Source organism: Dermacentor silvarum, chromosome 4, assembly GCF_013339745.2.
Source record: "Dermacentor silvarum isolate Dsil-2018 chromosome 4, BIME_Dsil_1.4, whole genome shotgun sequence".
NCBI classification, from domain to species: Eukaryota; Metazoa; Arthropoda; class Arachnida; order Ixodida; family Ixodidae; genus Dermacentor; species Dermacentor silvarum.
Genome location: NC_051157.2, coordinates 210,209,603 through 210,227,732, shown reverse-complemented (window position 1 = coordinate 210,227,732; position 18,130 = coordinate 210,209,603). Strand labels below are relative to the sequence as shown.

At 45.1% G+C, this 18,130-nt stretch overlaps 2 protein-coding genes and 1 long non-coding RNA gene across 4 annotated transcripts in view; all 3 read right to left on the bottom strand.

Moving 5' to 3' along the window:
- The window catches only part of LOC119449216 (high-affinity choline transporter 1), a 174,238-nt gene that overhangs the window by 99,866 nt on the left and 56,242 nt on the right, over window positions 1–18,130 (bottom strand). Inside the window, exon 7 of the mRNA XM_037712396.1 lies at window positions 12,052–12,057. Within this exon, the coding sequence (XP_037568324.1) occupies window positions 12,052–12,057 (6 nt within the window). The remainder of the gene's footprint in view (window positions 1–12,051; window positions 12,058–18,130) is intronic.
- Window positions 13,635–14,385, bottom strand: LOC119450922 (uncharacterized). Of its 2 annotated transcripts, none has more exons than XR_007466608.1 (3): window positions 14,037–14,385; window positions 13,831–13,932; window positions 13,635–13,742 (listed from the first exon to the last, which is right to left on the bottom strand). It is a non-coding gene; the product is annotated as an uncharacterized LOC119450922 (long non-coding RNA). The 2 variants fall into 2 exon arrangements; XR_005191565.2 differs by having other exon boundaries at window positions 13,831–14,153; window positions 14,245–14,385.
- On the bottom strand, window positions 15,169–17,181 carry LOC125944922 (uncharacterized). Its single transcript, XM_049666346.1, has 3 exons — window positions 16,776–17,181; window positions 15,435–15,537; window positions 15,169–15,325 (listed from the first exon to the last, which is right to left on the bottom strand). The coding sequence occupies exons 1-3, from the start codon at window positions 16,929–16,931 to the stop codon at window positions 15,213–15,215; spliced, it is 372 nt and encodes a 123-aa protein (XP_049522303.1). The 5' UTR covers window positions 16,932–17,181; the 3' UTR covers window positions 15,169–15,212.

Sequence of the window (18,130 nt, the reverse complement as noted above, 5' to 3'; positions counted from 1 at the left end):
GAACTTTTTAAATTATTCAGCCATTATGAAACGTGATAGTTCGAATGGGGAATGTCTTTCCAATATAAACGTCCCTGAACCTCACCTGCCATGGTATGCCCCCCATCATGAGTAGTAGCATGGAATCCCAGTAGATGCCGAAGTCTTGCCACTCAACGGTGCCGATGAAGTCATTCCTGGGGTACGATATTACGCCCACGGCTTCGTGAAACATGGCGAACGGAAGGCACAGCCACTGCGTACGCGCCAGAATTAATGACATTCGTTAATCCATTAGAAGACGCAAGAAATCTCTTGAAAATTACTTCTCTTAATCTGTATTCACGCCAATTTCTGCTTATTTTAATTATAGCTAAAGTTAATGTGTTCTTGCTGTGCACATTTTTGGATCATTATTAAATACTGTACTAAAATATCACAAGAAGTGTACTGAATATGCTCCTTCATATTGTCACAGTGCGTCACAATATCCTTGAGGCTTGATCGCCTTGTAATATCCAATATCACAGTGTCACAATATCCTTTATTCATGTAAAAGCTATTATTCTTATAAGATATACATTGAAAGGGCTTGTTAAACCCAGGCTTACACACATCACAGGAAACAGGTAACGGATTACAATTACTATTATTTACTGAGGAATTTAATAAATGACAGTGACCAATTACCGTCACAAGAAAGTAAATGAGCAATTACAAAAATGTAATTCATTACTTTTTAGATGGCCTTGCTGCAAGCTTTTGCTAAGATTGCGCAAATACAGTAAATGAAACAAGCTGACCTGGGTCCTTCAGTGCATCATCTGTATAGCTTCACACGTTGTTTATTCATAGCTACAAGCAAAACTAGGCGCTACGTTAAGAGATCAAGAAAGAAATGCATGACCCAAGCAATGTCGTACACTTCTTTCTTGTTCCCTTGTTATAGCATTGACTTTGGTTGGTAACCGTGAATTCCATCATACTACGCCAATTTGCAGTCCTAATTCACATTGTTTATCGTCGCTAACAACTGCTTTTCAAAATTTTCGTCGGTCACTACCCCTTGTTTTCTTGCGAGGACATGAGCAGTGGCACTCGCTCAATGTGTGCGCTGGAGGGAAGTGCAGTTTTGTAACGTACGAACACCTAACGCAGAAAATTCTGATTGCTCAATGCCGTGATGCTGGCGTTTGGTTCCTCCGTGAAGCCCAGCGCTTCATTGTTGCTGGGGCACGAAGAAGGCTCTCCTGGTATGGCAATAGACAGCTGAAGTCCGAAGTGGCCCTCGATATCAAACCAGCGCAGCGCCGCTTATAATCATCGGCCGATACCTGGTGGAGCATTACAAACAGCAAACAAACACTGATGCCCGGGTTTGCCCCTCTGAATGTGCGCATTCGCGAGGCTGCTGCCTGGAATGACCGCGGGTGTTACACCCTAGTTCTCACCAAGTTCAAGAGCTCACAGAGCTCTGCGTCCCCTATTACAGCTTGTCTCCCAATAAAGTAACTGGTTAGTGGTAATTGCTTATTGAAAAAGATAATTTAATTGCAGTGAGCGTTAGAGAGTAGAGAAAGTAATTGGTCAATTACAAAATTGCCAAAAGTGTAATTGAATACACGTAAATAATTACATGTAATTTGTTACCCTCAAGCTTGGTTAAACCTGCAGACTAATAATCGCATAGCAATATACGTACGTACATGCTTCATTATCGATTGTATAAATACATAACACAGCCACATACCTACATGCTATGGTTTTCAAATGACACTGGCAGTACTAAAAAATGTCACAGTTTCGCCCTAAGGGCGAAGCAATTAATGCGATAGCAACACAGCAATGTCATACGATGTAATAAGGTGAGCGGCTTTGGTAGCAATATAAATTGTAGTAAACATGAGCTGATTAAGTAAGCAGGTGTGCTGCTGCGTAAGTAGACCGACATGAAGAGAGACTCGATGACCACGAGAAGGCGCGTGTGAAACGGTGGTGTTGATGAGAAGCGCTTCCCGTGGGCAGCGCGTGCGAATGGACACACCTCTAGCGCTGCACTGCCGATCCGGGCAGCATTACATGTGTAGCGTGCGTTGGAAAACGTGGCCCGACTATTACTAACTGAATGAACAAGCGTGGTGTGAGCGCGCACAAACAAACATGAATAGATCACACTGAATGACTGCAGACAACGACCTTCAAAACGCTGGCAGCAAGTCCATACGCTGCAGCGGGCGAAGGTACGTGCGGTCTATCGCTTCAACAGAAACTGAGCGGCGAATGCACAGTGCATAAAGGTCAGAGCCGTGTGGAGATAAGAGACTGTGCGGACGAGCGACGAGCGCGGTTGTTGGCAGAGAAGTGCCCCCCCCCCCCCTCCTCCCTCCGGCACTGGCTTTCTGCTTCCTTGCTTGCGCGTGGGAGATTGAGTGCGTTCGCTCTCCGTGATAGCGCGCGTGCCCGCACGCTTCCGCTGGGGCATACGGCGCGCGGCGAAGATTTTATCTATACGGAACCTCACGGCGACGGCGACGCCGACGGCAGAAATCCGGTTGAACTGTCCATATAATTGCTATCGCAATAAAATAAATAAATACTGAATGTTCGTACTTGAAGACATATTTTCATGGCAGATGCTCGCTTTTATGATTGTGGCGAGGTTACACGGCTCAGTTTGCGATACCCACAGCCGCGATTTATATATTATCCGTTTTTTAGCATCATACTTACATTACAGCACTATATATGAGAAATGCCGAGAATTTGAGGCTTTTCATGAAGCATTCGTTTTCCTGAGAGCACGTTTCTCACCGAGCTATTCTCCCCTGTATTTTCATTCTCCTTCTCGACACTCGACCACCAAAAGCGTTTTCGCTGCGTCAGTACTGAAGCGCCATACGCTGACGCCAGTTGCGATGAAAATGAGTCACTTGAGCACAACACCCACCAGTCCGAAAAATATGGCAACCAGCTGGACGACGTCCGTGTAGGCCACGGAGTAGAGGCCGCCAGTGAATGTGTAGAAGAGGGCGATGCAGGCGGAAGCGATCACCGACTCTCTTCGCTCGAATTCCAGGATCACCTCCACGGTCGCACCTGCGTTCCGTTCGTTCACAGCAAAAAGAAATCATTCTCGCTCTCTGCACTAGTATCCGTCATAGCGTTAGCGCTACGTTTTGCGGTGTTACCCAATTCAAAATGCCACACGTCTCAGATTGTTTACATACCAATTGACGTGTGGTAGCATGGGATGCTTCATAAAACTCATAGGATCCGATATGATAATTTAGGATTCAGCAACATCATCAGCCCATTACTGTATCCACTACAGGGCGAACGCCTCTCCCAGCGATCTCCAATTACCCCAGTCTTGCGCAATTAGGATTCAGAAGTGCGTATTAATTTAGGATTAGAGAACATGAAAGTTGCGGCGCATGCGTGCTTAAAATGTATACAGGTGTCGGTTATTTGCAAGCTGATAAGTACAGGATATTAAATGCGAAGCATTTCTTGATGAACATTTCCCACTTTCACATTATCTATCTATCTATCCATCTATCAATCTATCTATCTATGTATCTATCTATCCATCTATCTAGCCACCTACACCTGGGTGCTCTCATGGTCGTTTCGTTAACTTGGTAGGTACCGAAATTGGCATAGTATGACAAGAGTGTATCACGAACATAAATGATAGGTCCTGGCATGAATATCATGACATGTGTATCATGTAGTCATGAAACAGCCACCTACGTTGTAGTGCTGTCATGGTCGTTTCGTAAACTTGGTGTGTACGAAAACTGGCACAGCATGACAACAGTGTATGACGAACATAAATGATAGGTCATGACATGAATATCATGAAATGTACGTCATGAAAGAGCCGCCTTCGTCTTGGTGCTCTCATGGTCGTTTCATTTACTTGGTATGTAACTGAAATGGGTTCGGACAGTAAGTGAAGGAAACACTAAAGGATGGTGGTAGAAATCATAGTCATGAGCGTGCCTCAGCAAAAATGACAATGACTCAGCAAAAAAAAGATTAACACTCAGAAACCCCATCAATCGAATCAGACGTGGGTACTAAGTGAAGGAAACACAAAAGGATGATAGTAGAAGTCATTGTCATGAGCATGACTCAGCAGAAACGACAATGACTCATCGAAAAATTATTAACACTTACAAACCACTGGAATGGGTTCGGACGTGGGCACTAAGTCAAGGAAACCCTAAATGATGATGATAGAAGTCATAGTCACGAGCATGACTCAACGAAAAATTATTAACACTCAGAAAACACTGAAATGAGTTCGGACATGGGTACTAAGTGAAGAAAACACTAAAGGACGATGGTACAAGTGATAGTCGTGAGCTTGACTCCGCAAAATGACAATGACTCAGCTAAAAATGATTAACCCTCACAAACCACTGAAATGAGTTCGGGCATGGGTACTAAGTGAAGGAAACACTAAAGGATGATGGTAGAAGTCACAGTCATGAGCATGAATAACCAAAAATGACAATGATTCAGCGAAAAACAATTAACACTCAAAAACCACTGGAATTGGTTCGGACGTGAGCACTAAGTGAAAGAAATACAGTAGAAGTCATAGTCAGGAGCCTGACTAAGCAAAAATGATAATGACTCAGCGAAAAGAGACTAACACTCAAAATCCACTGAAATGGGTTCGGGCATAAATGATAAGCCATGACATGAATGTCATGACATGCGTGTCAAGTAGGTCATGAGACAGCCACCTACGTCTTGGTACTGTCATGGTCGTTCCGTTAAATTGGTTGACTCCCTGTACTCTGCTACGCATAACATCGATTCCCACAGGGCGTAGGCTCTGCCGGCTTTTTTCTTTAAGCTAAGCTTTATAGGCTAACAAGTATCGGCGGTGGTGATGGTTCTGTCACGCTGAAATGTGGGCCGATCCTGGGGATAGTGCAGAAAGGATCCAAGCTCAATGGAACATACGCCTGTGGGCTTGGGGACCTGTAACGTGTCCTTGAACTACCCTTGTCCCACGTGGAACTAAAAGAGACAAAATCACCAGCCCTTCCCTTGTCAAGAACCTGGGGTAAGCGAAGCTTGTCGTCTGATTCTAGCGTGAGGGCTTCCAAGTCCAGGTGCAACGTCAGCAAAGAGCCGTTGACCCTGAGTTTAGGGTAAACGAAGCGGAACGCCTGCGACAGTGTCGTCTTGCCACTAAAGCCCCTCCATCCACGTTTCCGCCAGCCAGGTTAAGTACCGCCAACCTACCCTCCTCCTCCACGCTCCTCTCTCACTCACCCCCTTAGCTTCCGGCGTCAAGCGGATCTTGCGTAGCTTCAGCTTCCTGTTCCGAGTGGAAGTGACGCTATGTTTTTTAGCGTTCTTTACTTTCGCTTCGATGGAGAGGCTTTAATTGCACTAGCTGCGGTTTAAACTGTTAATGCGATCCCATCCAAGACCCACCACCTATTGTAATCGGCCATATGGCCGTGTTCGCTGCTTCGCGTCAACCTGCGACAGGTTGTGCCACGAGAGACAACATACAGTACAGTGGAATGTAGTGCGTGGGTGGCTGGAGAACACTGTCGTTTTTCGTGCATTTAGAAAACAGCGACCGTGAACTAAAACTTCAGCGGAATACAACAGCTTGTCCCCTTTGCATTCTTCTTATGGGGACCGCCACAGCTCTAGAAACTGCAAGCACAGCATTGCGTGCCGGGCATGCAGTCCGCTGCACTTTTGTGCTGAAACATAAAGCCCCTCCAGCCAGCACGTATGGAGGCACTTTAGTGAAGGAGTTTGCGACGCCAATTTGTACGGCATACGCATAGAGTTTATGCTGTGGATTCTGAGTTTGAACCTTGTCTCGTACAGCAGATTGAAGGTAACGATCGGCCCAAGTGCGTGCACTACGTCAAGAACTGCGGCGACGTGATGCTATGAAATATAACAGGTTCGAATTCGCGTGGAGGGCATTCAGTGACGTGGTGAAAACAGCGTGCTTTTCTTGTGTGATATGAGTGGAGGTGTGCAGTGAATTGGTGTGTGTGCGGGCGTGTTGTAACGCGTGCAAAGGTGTACGGCGAATTGTGTGGGTGACGCGAGCACATACGCACTGTGAATTGTGTTAGTGTTGCGACACGAGCAGATGCGTAGGGCGAATTGTGTGTGTGTCGTGACGCGAGCAGATGTGTACGGCGATGTGCGTTGCAACGTGAAATTACGATGACATTTTTTCTTCTTTTTTTATTGCGAGTGTTCAGGAGACGAACACGGCAGTATTTTGGGCGTTAGGTCTGTCATACTTGTGTTGTCGCTCTTGTATCCGTCCCCGGCCTGAACGCTAAAGCGCTTCCATCTACGCTCCACCTAAATTTTATGCCGGCAGGAGCGAGAATGGAGGGGCTTCATTTACCTTACTTACTCAACTTTACTCAAAGTTTTCAAATTTTGATATACGGCTGTTTAGTTATTGGTTGAAATGACATCCACTTGTTTGGTGAAGTGAAGCAGCGTTGATATTCTGAATGCTCCAAGATTTATACAAGCTTTGTGAAGTAAATATGAAATTGGCTTAAACCTACTGCTATTGTATAAAAAAATACTGCGCGTTGCATGTGCCACTCTGTCAACATTTCCCATGCCTACATTTCGTATATATTCTGTTCTTAAAGGCTAACTGTCATCCACCTTTCAGTACCCCAGGCTACAAAGGAAGTTTATACAGTATATACCCATATGGGCTTCTTTCATAATTGATGCTTTTAGCACACAAGACACAGAAGCACACAAGCGCCGACTTACAAGTTTATTTTGAAGCATGGGACCATATATACAGGCAAAACCCTGTTCCACATCACACATGCACAACCTGCAGACATTTTTTGTCATCATGCAAGTACAATAGCTCCATGCAGTGTGCAATTATCAAGGCAGAATTCACCGACCGGTTAGGCGATACCTGTGTGGCAAAAACCATCTATCCCTAAAAGGGCTGTCATATTTGCGTGATGTGATACAGGGTTTTGCCTCTATGTATGGTCCCGTGCTTCAAGCTAAACTGTTCTAACAAGATATACCCATACGGGCTTCTTTCATAATTGAAGCTTTTAGCGAACGACAACATAAGATAGTGCCCGTGTGCTTCATGCCTACTTCTCGTCCAAGCAGCCACGTCAGTCAACGTCCTTTATAGCCTCGGCTACTCTTGGGTGGATGACAAACTTTCCCTTTCACAATTCTTCCTCCACCTTGCGGGCTTCCACAGAACTAATTTACGAGTGCTCTGTTCTGCAGTGCAGGGCATTGAAATCAAACATGTTCTGCGGAAATCATCCAGCTGGACGAAGTCTAATCACAGGGACCATTGCTCTCCGCCTGACATAGCAGAATGGCACAGAGGTTTCCTTAGTAAGCAGACCTCGCAGTTGAAAAATTTGGCCCTCTCTAGAAATGGGAACTTTGTTCCCCCACCCTGGTCAAATGCGTTCAAAGTAAAGCAGATCTGTGTACAAAACTACTTCAAGACCAGTACAAAATTTTGCATTTATTTCAATTTCAACAATACTTCTTTTTTTTGTAGATTTTTAGAAGTTGGTACATCTTATAACTTTGGGGAACAGCGCAAAACAGACGACCACAAGAAGGGAGACACGTACACACAAGTGCTGACTAACAACTGGTTTTATTGGCAAGTATTGGCCCTTGCTTTACTCTGGCATATATAAGGTCTGCTATCCTTGCCAATAAAACTAGTTGTTAGTCAGCGCTTGTGTGTACGTGTCTCCCTTTTTGCGGTCGTCTGTTTTGCGCTGTTCCCCAAAGTTTCACTTTTCAGTTCACAGCATACAGCTTGTAGAGCAATCCATAAGACCATTGATCTCATGTATGTCACTTTATAACATAATTGTATACGGGGGCTATTCTGCAAGAGTCCACGGCAGCCACGGCTATCGCCATTGGCTGCCGTGGACAATCTACTAGGTGGACTCTTACAGAATAGCCCCCCAGTTGTTTTGAAGTGTTGGTCAACAAGTGTTGGGAATGCTTAAGTGCCTGTCATCTGCTAGATAATGCTATGACAAATGTCTACTGAACATCATTACTACTTTGATTTTCCTTCCCTGCATGTTTTTTACAATTGCCAGTACTTCATAAAACACTTTAATGACATTGCAGATAGCCCACTTAACTACTAGACTTGATAGCAACAAACTGATGGATTTCGCGTATTTCCCTACTAGCCAGTCTATTTTTCTGAAGTGCACTCCCGCATTCTTTTCGGGCATTGTTTTGATATATCTTGTGAAGGCTCGATCACAGACAGCAACAAAAGGCGCACCATTCATAAGCTCTGAAATCATAGAAGTGAGGTGATACCCAGTACTTTCTTCTCCGGAACAGCATGTCACGATTGGCATGTGTTTATGATGAGTAACATCGCTCGGTGTTACAAAGGCCGTCTTCTTGCGGTCCATGTCTACAGTCATCGACCAGTAGCCAAATGAGGGACAATGGTAGAAAAATACTTTGCACCGTGAAGGTAGTCGAGGATGTCATTGATGCGCGAGATAGGGTAAACATCTTTTTTACTATGTTGTTCAGGTGCCGGTAGTCCACACACAACCACCAGGATTTCTCCTTTTAGGGGCGACGCTCCTTAGGGCGTGGGTCTGTCCTTCCTCCGATGTAGTATGTAGCCACCTGTAGTTTTATGAAGTGTTCACTAGATGGTGTTCCACTTCCACTTCCGGTTCCACTTTGCACGCGTTCGGTGCAAACACGGGCAAAACGCCGATGGCGTCGACAACAGTTCTGCGCGTTGCTGGTGCTGCTGCATGTCCAAGTTTATACAGCTGATAATGATCCCCCGGTGCTTCGCCCACTCATCATCATTCACTTCGTGGATATGCTGCGATTTTTTTAATTAGGGCTACAGGTGATGGCCAAGAGCTCGAATATGACTCAATGATTTTTTGAGAAAGCACCTTAATTGACTTCTGTTTCGATCACTTGTGGTTCATGCAAGGCCACATGGTATGGTCTCTGGTTAATTGGATTGGCGTCGCAAATGTGAATTATATGCTTCTCAATGGAGCTCGAACCTAAAGGGCAACCATTCAGGTCAAACATTTCACTGGATCAGGCAAGGAACCAATGTAACGGTCGGCGTGCTGAGGCGGATGATCAGTAAAGATCATATTTGGGAAGTTCGGTAAGGCAGTTGGTAAAGAAGGTGAAAAATCACTGCGAGACGACGTTCCAATTGTCAAGGTCAATAGGTGGTAGTGAAGGCGAACGACTCTGGCGTGTAGGTGTCCGAGGTGCAAACGTTTGGGAGCTAACCTGATTAACCCTTTCAGTACCACTCCCGCGATAACTCTGGCACACACGCTCCAACAACCCCTGCTACTCCCCAGTAAACACATTGTTTTCTGCATGCTTCCTGCCTCTCAAGAGTCAACTCATGGGAAAAAATACTGCGCACCTATCGTGCCGTCTATGTAAAAATAACCTGAATACACAAAAAACTCACTTAAATGTCCGACTACAGGTGAAGCAAGCGTATCCATGCTATGTCTCAGGAGGACAGCAATGGAGAATCAGTGTAGCAGGCTCGTCCAAGCTTTGCCAGAGGAAAGAACTTATGAATTCTGAATCTGAAGGAACCAACGACGAAAAACCAGTTTGTCCGGACTATGACGCACCAAGAAATTAACTGTTCACAAATACTGCAATGGGAGAAAGAGTCGACGAAAACAACTTCGCTGTATCTTAAAACGCCCACTGAACCATAACGGAAAAATGCCAGTTAAAGATTTAAATATCACATTGCCAACTGCTTGAATAATCTGACTAGAGTGTGCTGACCAGTATTATTTCATGCATTGCTCTCCCGACCATCTATATATCTCTTACGTGCAGTCCTGTATCATTTTTAGGCTGTCATTTCACAATCACTTCTGAACACTGAATCACAGACAACAATGAAAAGTCCCACATGCATAAACACTTAATTTCAAGATAAAGTTGACAGTCGGCACTTTCTTTTCTTCAACTGCATGCCAATATTCTTCGCTCATCGAATGGCTTGAGCGGCTTGATGCATTCCAATGCTTCTGCTGCTGCATTTGGCTGTTGCGGCATCCTTTTTGATTGTCTCATTTCGGTGGTTGCAGAATATGTGCATCCTCATCTTCAAAAAGCAGTTAACTAGCTTGCGGGGTACATCATGGCAAGTGGGTATTGCATTTACTGTGTTCTTTAGAATTTCGTCTGCGAGATGCTGCAGCTGAATTCTGCCATCTAAAAAGCTCTGCTCATGCATTTTAAATGAGGCTTCGCAATACTTCAGCAAATCTTGTGCTGCTCTGGATGCCGACTCGAGCGGAATTTTTTCGGGCAAGTACGACTTTAGTCGCAGCCACTTGTTTTCTGCAGCATCAAGAGGTTCACCTGTGATAGCTTCTGCACATATCCGACATGTGCTGCAGTTTTTTTTTACATTTCTTACAGCATAGCCGCACACATAGAGGAAGGCCTCATCTAACTCCATGTTTTCTACTGTCTGTGGTGCTGGGTGGTATATGATGCCAGAACAAGGCTGCTCTACTTTGTCAGGAAATCCAATGAGTTCCTCTGCATCTGAACATGCGTAGTTCCCTCTGGGGTTCCACCGAAGAAACTGCGCAAGAGAGGCAGTGCGCAGTGCAGACTTGAATTCGCGAGGAGATGGAACAGGATTCTTCATTCTTATTGTCGAGAAGAAATTTTCCAATGAATCCTGCCCTAGTCTGGAAAGAAGCACAAAGTGAAACCCCTCTTTCACTACAAGGTGTTCCTGCAGTTCCATGGCTGCCATTGTGGTCAGGATGGTTCCTGTCTGCACTGGCTTCCATCCACGGTTACCTCCTTCAATTTTCATTGCTTCGAAGAGGTCAATTATTTCTTGAAAAAAGGCATCGCCTCTCGCACCAAGATGTCTCTCAGCCTGTTTCCGGGTTCTGGACGTGATTAGTGTAAACCATGTGTGTATCTTATCGAAGAACCATGCGGTTGTTTGAGCGTCCCTCTCAAGATTGCCCTTTTCAACGTGGCAGTACAGAGCAGCAGCGGTGTCATGATGTATGAGTGAATATGCAGGGCCTACCTTCATTTTTTCATAATGCCCTGGGCTCAGGCAGGTTTTAGTCAATTTTGGGGCCAGGCGGAACTCATTGTCTTCCTCTAGTTCAAGAAGTTGCTCGACATGGTCTGTGGAGACCACTGCTGTTGGCAGTTCATTCTTTTCCACAATATCTTCTGGAAGGTGAATTTTGTGCCCTCTTGCAAAGTGCCCTCTCAAGTTCTTCAATACATGTGGCGCGTCGGCAATAAAATATAACCGCCTATTACTATCACATGGGTGTGGAGCATGGCACTTTCGAGTTTTTTTTGTGATACTGATGCCAAATAGCCTCCAGAGTCCCTGATTGCATGGCCCCATGTCAGTCACAACAGCATGTATTTTAACACCAGCATCTTCACAGGACCTTATGATCGTACTGATCTTTTCCTTTACTACTTCAGCTCGGAAAGAATGACCAGTAAATTCGTAAGCTACTGTCTGTTTCCACCGAGTGGAAATTCCTCCCAACATAAAGACAAGGGCATGTGTGGCATAGCAAGATTCTGGAATTATGTTGCTGGTCAAGGGTATTGTTGGCTTTCCCAGCAGGGTCCCAGTGGATGAATCAAAGTCCAGACCCTTGCTAATCTGCATTTCGTCTAGCATAAGAACTGCATGACGCTCCTCCAGTGACAGGTGGGCCATCTGCACAATAAATAGAACAGCGAAAGGTGCTATTGGTATAGTGAGTCAATATGAACAGAATGAGTAACTAGGAACAGTACACACCTTAATTTTCAGCAAATCTATCACTTCAAACAGCAGCCCAGGAGCAAACTTGAACCCTTCTAATTTTCTCTGTAGCGTTCGTTCGGACGGTAGAGGCATTCCTAGTTCACGTGCCACGTTATATCCTTGAGAGCGGCAAGACAGCTTTAGCTTCAATGCCTTCACAACAGTTTCCGTACTCCATGCTGTACCCCGCATTGTCCCTTTTTGCAGATAAAGTGCCTGGTCGCTGCCTAGGTAGCCTGCAATACCTGTATGTGCAATGCATCAAAATGAAATTCACAAGAATTGCTTGTTGCACAAGTTGGTACATGGTATAACTGTGATGGAATTGGTGAAATGGCACAGAAAAAGAATTTCAACCCCATCAAAATCGGCCGCTGGGCCGGGATTTGTTCGCACGCCCCCGTGTTTAGCAGCGCAACACCATGGGGGGTTGTGCTACTACTTGTGTCCATTTTCCCCTTTTACCAGTTCCACCATAGTTATCGCAATCAAGGTTCAATTCACGAAGGGGTGTAATAGGAATAGCACTGTATACCTGCTTTGAGATTCTTGTTTTCGGTTTCCAATACACCGACTCTCCGCTGTGATGCAGAGAGCCTCCTTTTCAAGTGCAATATTTCTGCTGCTGTCTCTGTTTCAGCGTTGGTTTCTGAAAATAATCAAAGAAATGCTCCTCAATAGCAGATCCAGTTACGAATGGAAAATGCTGAACATGTATTTACCTGACACATGGTCTTGGGCCTTTGAAGCCAAGCTTCCTCCTTTCTCCAACTGATTGCACGTTGAGGTACTGGGAGACACTGCAAATAATCCAGCTAAGTGAATCCAGAAGAAAGGTATAAATGCTGCCTCCACCCTAGCCTTTCAAAACATGGAAAAAAACACCTCCTAGATTTGGAAAACACAAGGCTGCCTGAATATGAGAGATACGGGTTCAATGAAAGTATGCTGACTGCACCATAATTGTCTTGTGCGAAACTGACTACTGAGCAGTAGTAGCCAGAAGTAATGGGAAGGGGCACCAGAGGCCAGTAATGTAGTAATTTTATAATACAGTAATCTGTTAAGCTGTGGCTGAACTTCTTGTGAAGGTTATCACCACCTTTGTACTGCACTGTGAATCCTGCCTAATGTGCTGTCTGCAAAAGCATAGAACAAGACTTAGAGTATAAAAAACCAAATTGAAGCAAATAAAATTCACTACAATACCTTCCAACCAATTGCCGAGTACTCTTTCAGTGACGTTTGTACGCACACTGTAAATGGGCACTGTTTCCAGCTTTTGTATGGCTATGGAGGCAGGACTCGTTGCGGAACTGTGGCCTGCAATGTCCATGACAAAGATTTTTATCTCGCCAATTTACATATCTGCAGACTCAACCATTTACCAATGTAAGTATTGTACGAACCAGTTGTTATACTTGCATATTCTGGTGAGCTGGTTAGCTCAGCACACGGAATGTCCATGTCATGTGCATAGTGGTTGTGCCCTGGAACTGATGCAGAAAAACAGCATATGATTTATTGCAGTCCGCATTGTCAGTCACATACAAAAATGAAGTACTGCTCTGCACGCATGAACTTCACATTCCATGTTTTTACTATCCTCACCTGCTTGTGACTTTACCAATGATTCACCTTGGCCTATGCTTGTGGTGCTGGACTCTGAAAGTTATAAATGCCAAATACATACTTGCAGCAGTATACAAAAACACTCGAGCCCTATATTTGTGCAGGGCTATTCATCTGCACTAACCTCTTGTGATCGCACCAGTAACAATTGACTTTGAATCCTTCCTTGGCTTTAGGTCACAAGCTTTTTGCTTGCGCTTTAGCAGTGACTGGCCAGGACCAACTTTAAGCCCTGGAAGTTAGAATGGCTGTTGCATACTGACCAAATGCACATATCATGCCCAACAGTCTAGCATGATAACTTGTCAGATTTAACTTACCATGTTTGCCTGAAGTGCTAACAGGTGGCTGAGTGTCCTGCTTTGGACTTTGCACACAAATTACTTGCTGTTGTCGTAGTATCGATTGGCCAGGCAGTATTTCTGGAAGAATTACCTCTAAAAGTTGCATAGGCACTTATGCAATATATATTTGCAGCATAACTAAAGCAAAACATAGCACATCTAGCAGTCTTGTTAGCACTCACCAGTTTTTCTCGGAGCACGAGTTGCTGGCTGCGTATTTAGCTTCATGTTGGGTGCATGAACTGTCCAGTGTTCTTTCAGGAGTGACTGCCCAGGTTGTACGTGATGAAAGCTGGCCACTGAAGATCACAAATACAAACACCTTTGCAGTACCTGTCATGAACTTGTAGAGCACATCGATGTGTCAATGACACTACACTTTATACTCACTGGTAGTGCTCATACTGCAAGTCACTGGCTGCCCGTCCTGCTGCAGGTTCGATGCCTGGTGTCGTTTCAACAGTGATCGCCCAGGATTTGCACAGACACGGTCAAACCCTGAAGGTTACAAATGAGAATAAGCATTGAATTATATAATATGCATTGAAAATATGCCCGCAATTAAGTAATAAAGCACATCCAACTGTAATAATATGAGCATACTTGTACCATTTTTGCTCACACTGCTGCCTGGTAGCTGTGGCACGTGCCTGAGGCTGCATCTATATGCACACACTTTTGGCTTGAGAAGAGATCGCCCTGGCTTCGTTGCTCTAGGAACTTAATTGAAAAAAAGGCACCTGCTCATAAGCTTGCTGGTGTCCAAAGTACAACAATGAACAAATGCACTTCACTAGATTAAAATAGAAGTGGGTGCACAAAAAGGCCAGTATTGTAATGTGTTCCTAGTTTCCCTCTTCAGTGCAGCAACTGAATACCCCTTGTATTCAAAGGGTATTCAGATTAAGGATCAGGAAGTACAGGACGAGGGTTCTACCAGAAGGGTGGAGAACTGGGGTTATTATTTATGATATAGAAGTCTGCACATTCAGACTAGGATGCAACAAGCGCATGTGTCAGCCTCCATGTGCACCTTTTTGTGCTTCAATACCAAAAATATCACAAGTTTACTGAATTCAGCAGTTCAAAGAATTGGGCAAGTTCCTATATTACGCATTGCTGAAGCACATACAGTGGCATTTTGCCTTGTAACACAGAAATGTTATCGGTCTGGAGAGTTCCTAAATTAATATGCATTGGAGGAGCATACATACCTCGAATTGTGGGCAAAGAAGCAAGTGGCTCACGACTGCACAATCCTCTGAAGCACTGTGACCTAACTTCTTTAAGCTGTGCATTATTTTGAGAACGATCTGCAATTTGAGGGTATCACATGAATCAGCAGTAAAATTTGAAGCTCATAAATGATTGTCACCTATAGGCAGCTGCGTTACAACTTGCTTTGATAACATACCTTGCATCGGAATGTTTTCCTTTTTAGATGAGACATTCTCAATGCCTTGCTTCGCACCTGCATTTGATTGCAAATAATTTTGATGATTATTTATATCACAAAGAGCATGATATACTACATGTGTGTGCAGTTGAATGAATGTATCTGTACACTGATGGCTTCTTACCTTGCTCTCGAGCCATGTGGCGGAAGACTGAGGGGGTGGCGGTGCATTTGGCATCACAGTTGTGCAATGTCAGTGGCTCACACTGATTCACAGTGAAGTGGTCCTGCGAATTTTAATAGTAATAGTAATCATCACTACACGCACACATATTTACAGCTAGAAGAAGAACGAAGACACACAGCGCCTGTGTGCGTCTTCGTTCTTCTTCTATGTCCGTGTTTTTTTTTTTGCGCTACAAGAAAATCTGCAAACATGTTACACCAACAAGCCCAAATGTCTACACTGAGGTACAACAATGTCCTTATATTTGCAAAAGGGCAATGCACACAATGCTGCTACTATCTTGCTGTCATTGTAACATTTGGTAAACAAATGTATGGTCTGAACCAGTAAACACTTGCAAAGTTATTTGATTATGAGACATCCGAAGTGTTGATTGCACTCGACTGTGAACATAAATATGGGAGGTCATCATCATCAGCAGCCAATTTTTTATGTCCACTGCGGGACGAAGTCCTCTCCCTGCGATATCCAATTGCCCCTGTCTTGCACTAGCTGGTTCCAATTTGCACCTCGGAGGTCATGAGGGAGGTAGTGGCCGAATACTGCACTACCTCCCTCATGACCTAGCGTGGCAGGCAGCATTTATTTATAATAGTAGTGTAAATGAGAGCCATGTATAATACATCAATGTTTTGCACTTTAGATGTACTATTAGGTGCAATTTACATAACTGTGATATCATTTTCGTTGCTGAGTCACAGAGTTGTAAAGTTGATAGTCTCGTTCTCAGAAAATTTGCCAGCCTCAACAATATTTACTGCAACAAACGTAATTAAATTTGTTGCAGTGGTTGCTGAGGAAAACGATTTCTGCTTTCCCATATATATATATATATATATATATATATATATATATATGAGCCTACGATCTAAAGCTTCCTCTTAACATATGAATATTTCTTCGAGGCAGTTACTCTTATTTCAATTATGACTAAACTGCTCCCAAACTCATGGCGCTTTGCATAAATTTTTCACGAAATATGGCACATGTTCTGCTTGTGCAACAAACATGATAGTGCAGAATAGATTTTAGTACGTCGCCATGAATGTCACTTAGGATAATATTGCTTAGTGATGAATGTTGCTGCTAAGGCCCATCGATCCCTGAACGACAATGTAAATGTGGTCGCGTTTACTGCGCACAAAAAATGTCTAGGCTACACTATGGTGACACTATATATTTTGGATTATAACACCGGCAACAAAGCGAGTGCTATTGGGAAGCAGGATATACACCCTCGCCTAAGCATGTAACATATGAGCAACAAAATACACATACCTCGCAAAGCGTAGTGAAATTGGCCGGCGCGGGATTCTCCTCGATTTGTTCCGGACAGGTGATAATTTCCCGGTCGTTATCGCGGGGAGGCGCCGGGACGGGCGATTTCCGACATCCCGGACACATGCAGCAGCCGATGATGCAGCCCCGGTCCATGGCTTTCCGCGCTTTGTCAGCGAAAAGGGACGACAGGCAAAGCGCGCGGGCTCAGCGTACACACAAGCCCGCAGATGAACACGAATGACGCTTGGTGGAGGGGCTAGAGCATGGGGAATGATCTTACACCATGGGCTAGAGCGAGCTACTCAGATTAGCGCCAGCTCCTAAGCACGCGCGAGCGTCTCACCATCGTCTCAGTCAAAACGGAACTCCAGGAAGCGGAACTCCAGGAAGCGGAAACGCCGGAAGCGGAAATGCCGGAACCGGAAATGCCGGAACCGGATTTGGTGTGAGGGGAAAAGGCGGCGCACATCAAAGGTTGTCGCTACTTAAAAAAGCGGCGGCGGCGCGTGGATGGAGGGGCTTTAGAGGCACCAGCCTAGGAGAGAGGGGAAGGAAGACGCGGGTGGCGCAATTTTTTTGTGGTGGGCTCTGTGACCGCCTCGACCTTCTCTCTCATCTTTCTTCTTTATATCTCCCTGTCCCCACTTCCCTAAGGCGCTGAGTCGTGCTCCCTAAAGGCCATACGACACGTACGCGTGCGCGAAAGCGTAGCCGCGCCTCGCGAGTAATTGCGGTTTGAACCCAGAAGGCGCGCGCTGGTTGGCTCACATTTTCGCCTTGGTGTCCAACATACCCAACATGCCTTGTCCAACATACCCAAGCCAATGTAATCCATTAGCAACCATTCTGTTGTTGCTTTGCGGACGCGTCTCGTTAGGCCTTCTAGTGGCGGAATCGCTGAATGATCTCAGAAATGGGACGCGCTACGCGCTCATAACTAAAGTTTCAGGTGACTTTAGAGAAAGTGAAAGCTCATTTCAATAGGTACTGGCAATCAGCGCGAGTGAGAACGTAGCCATCGAGAGAATTCGCGCTGAAGCGGGAGCCATGGCTGCCGCCAAGTTGGACAACGCTATTTCTTAGCGTGCGTACACATTAGATATCTGTGCTCGAGCGGCGCTTCGACGCGTACCATCTGTCCTGCACCATCTGCGCATGCTTGAGGCGCGAGCTGTCGCGCGCCGGCAAGCGTACGTGCAGTATGGCCTTAAGGGGTTGCAGAAAAGAGCGCATCTTCACAATCTCTCTCTCCCTGTGTGTAATGTGGTGCGCGCGCATGTGTACAGCACGGGGGAAAAGGTGCGGGGTGCGGCAATACAGTGAATGCTTGCGACGAACGTGTCGGCTTGTAG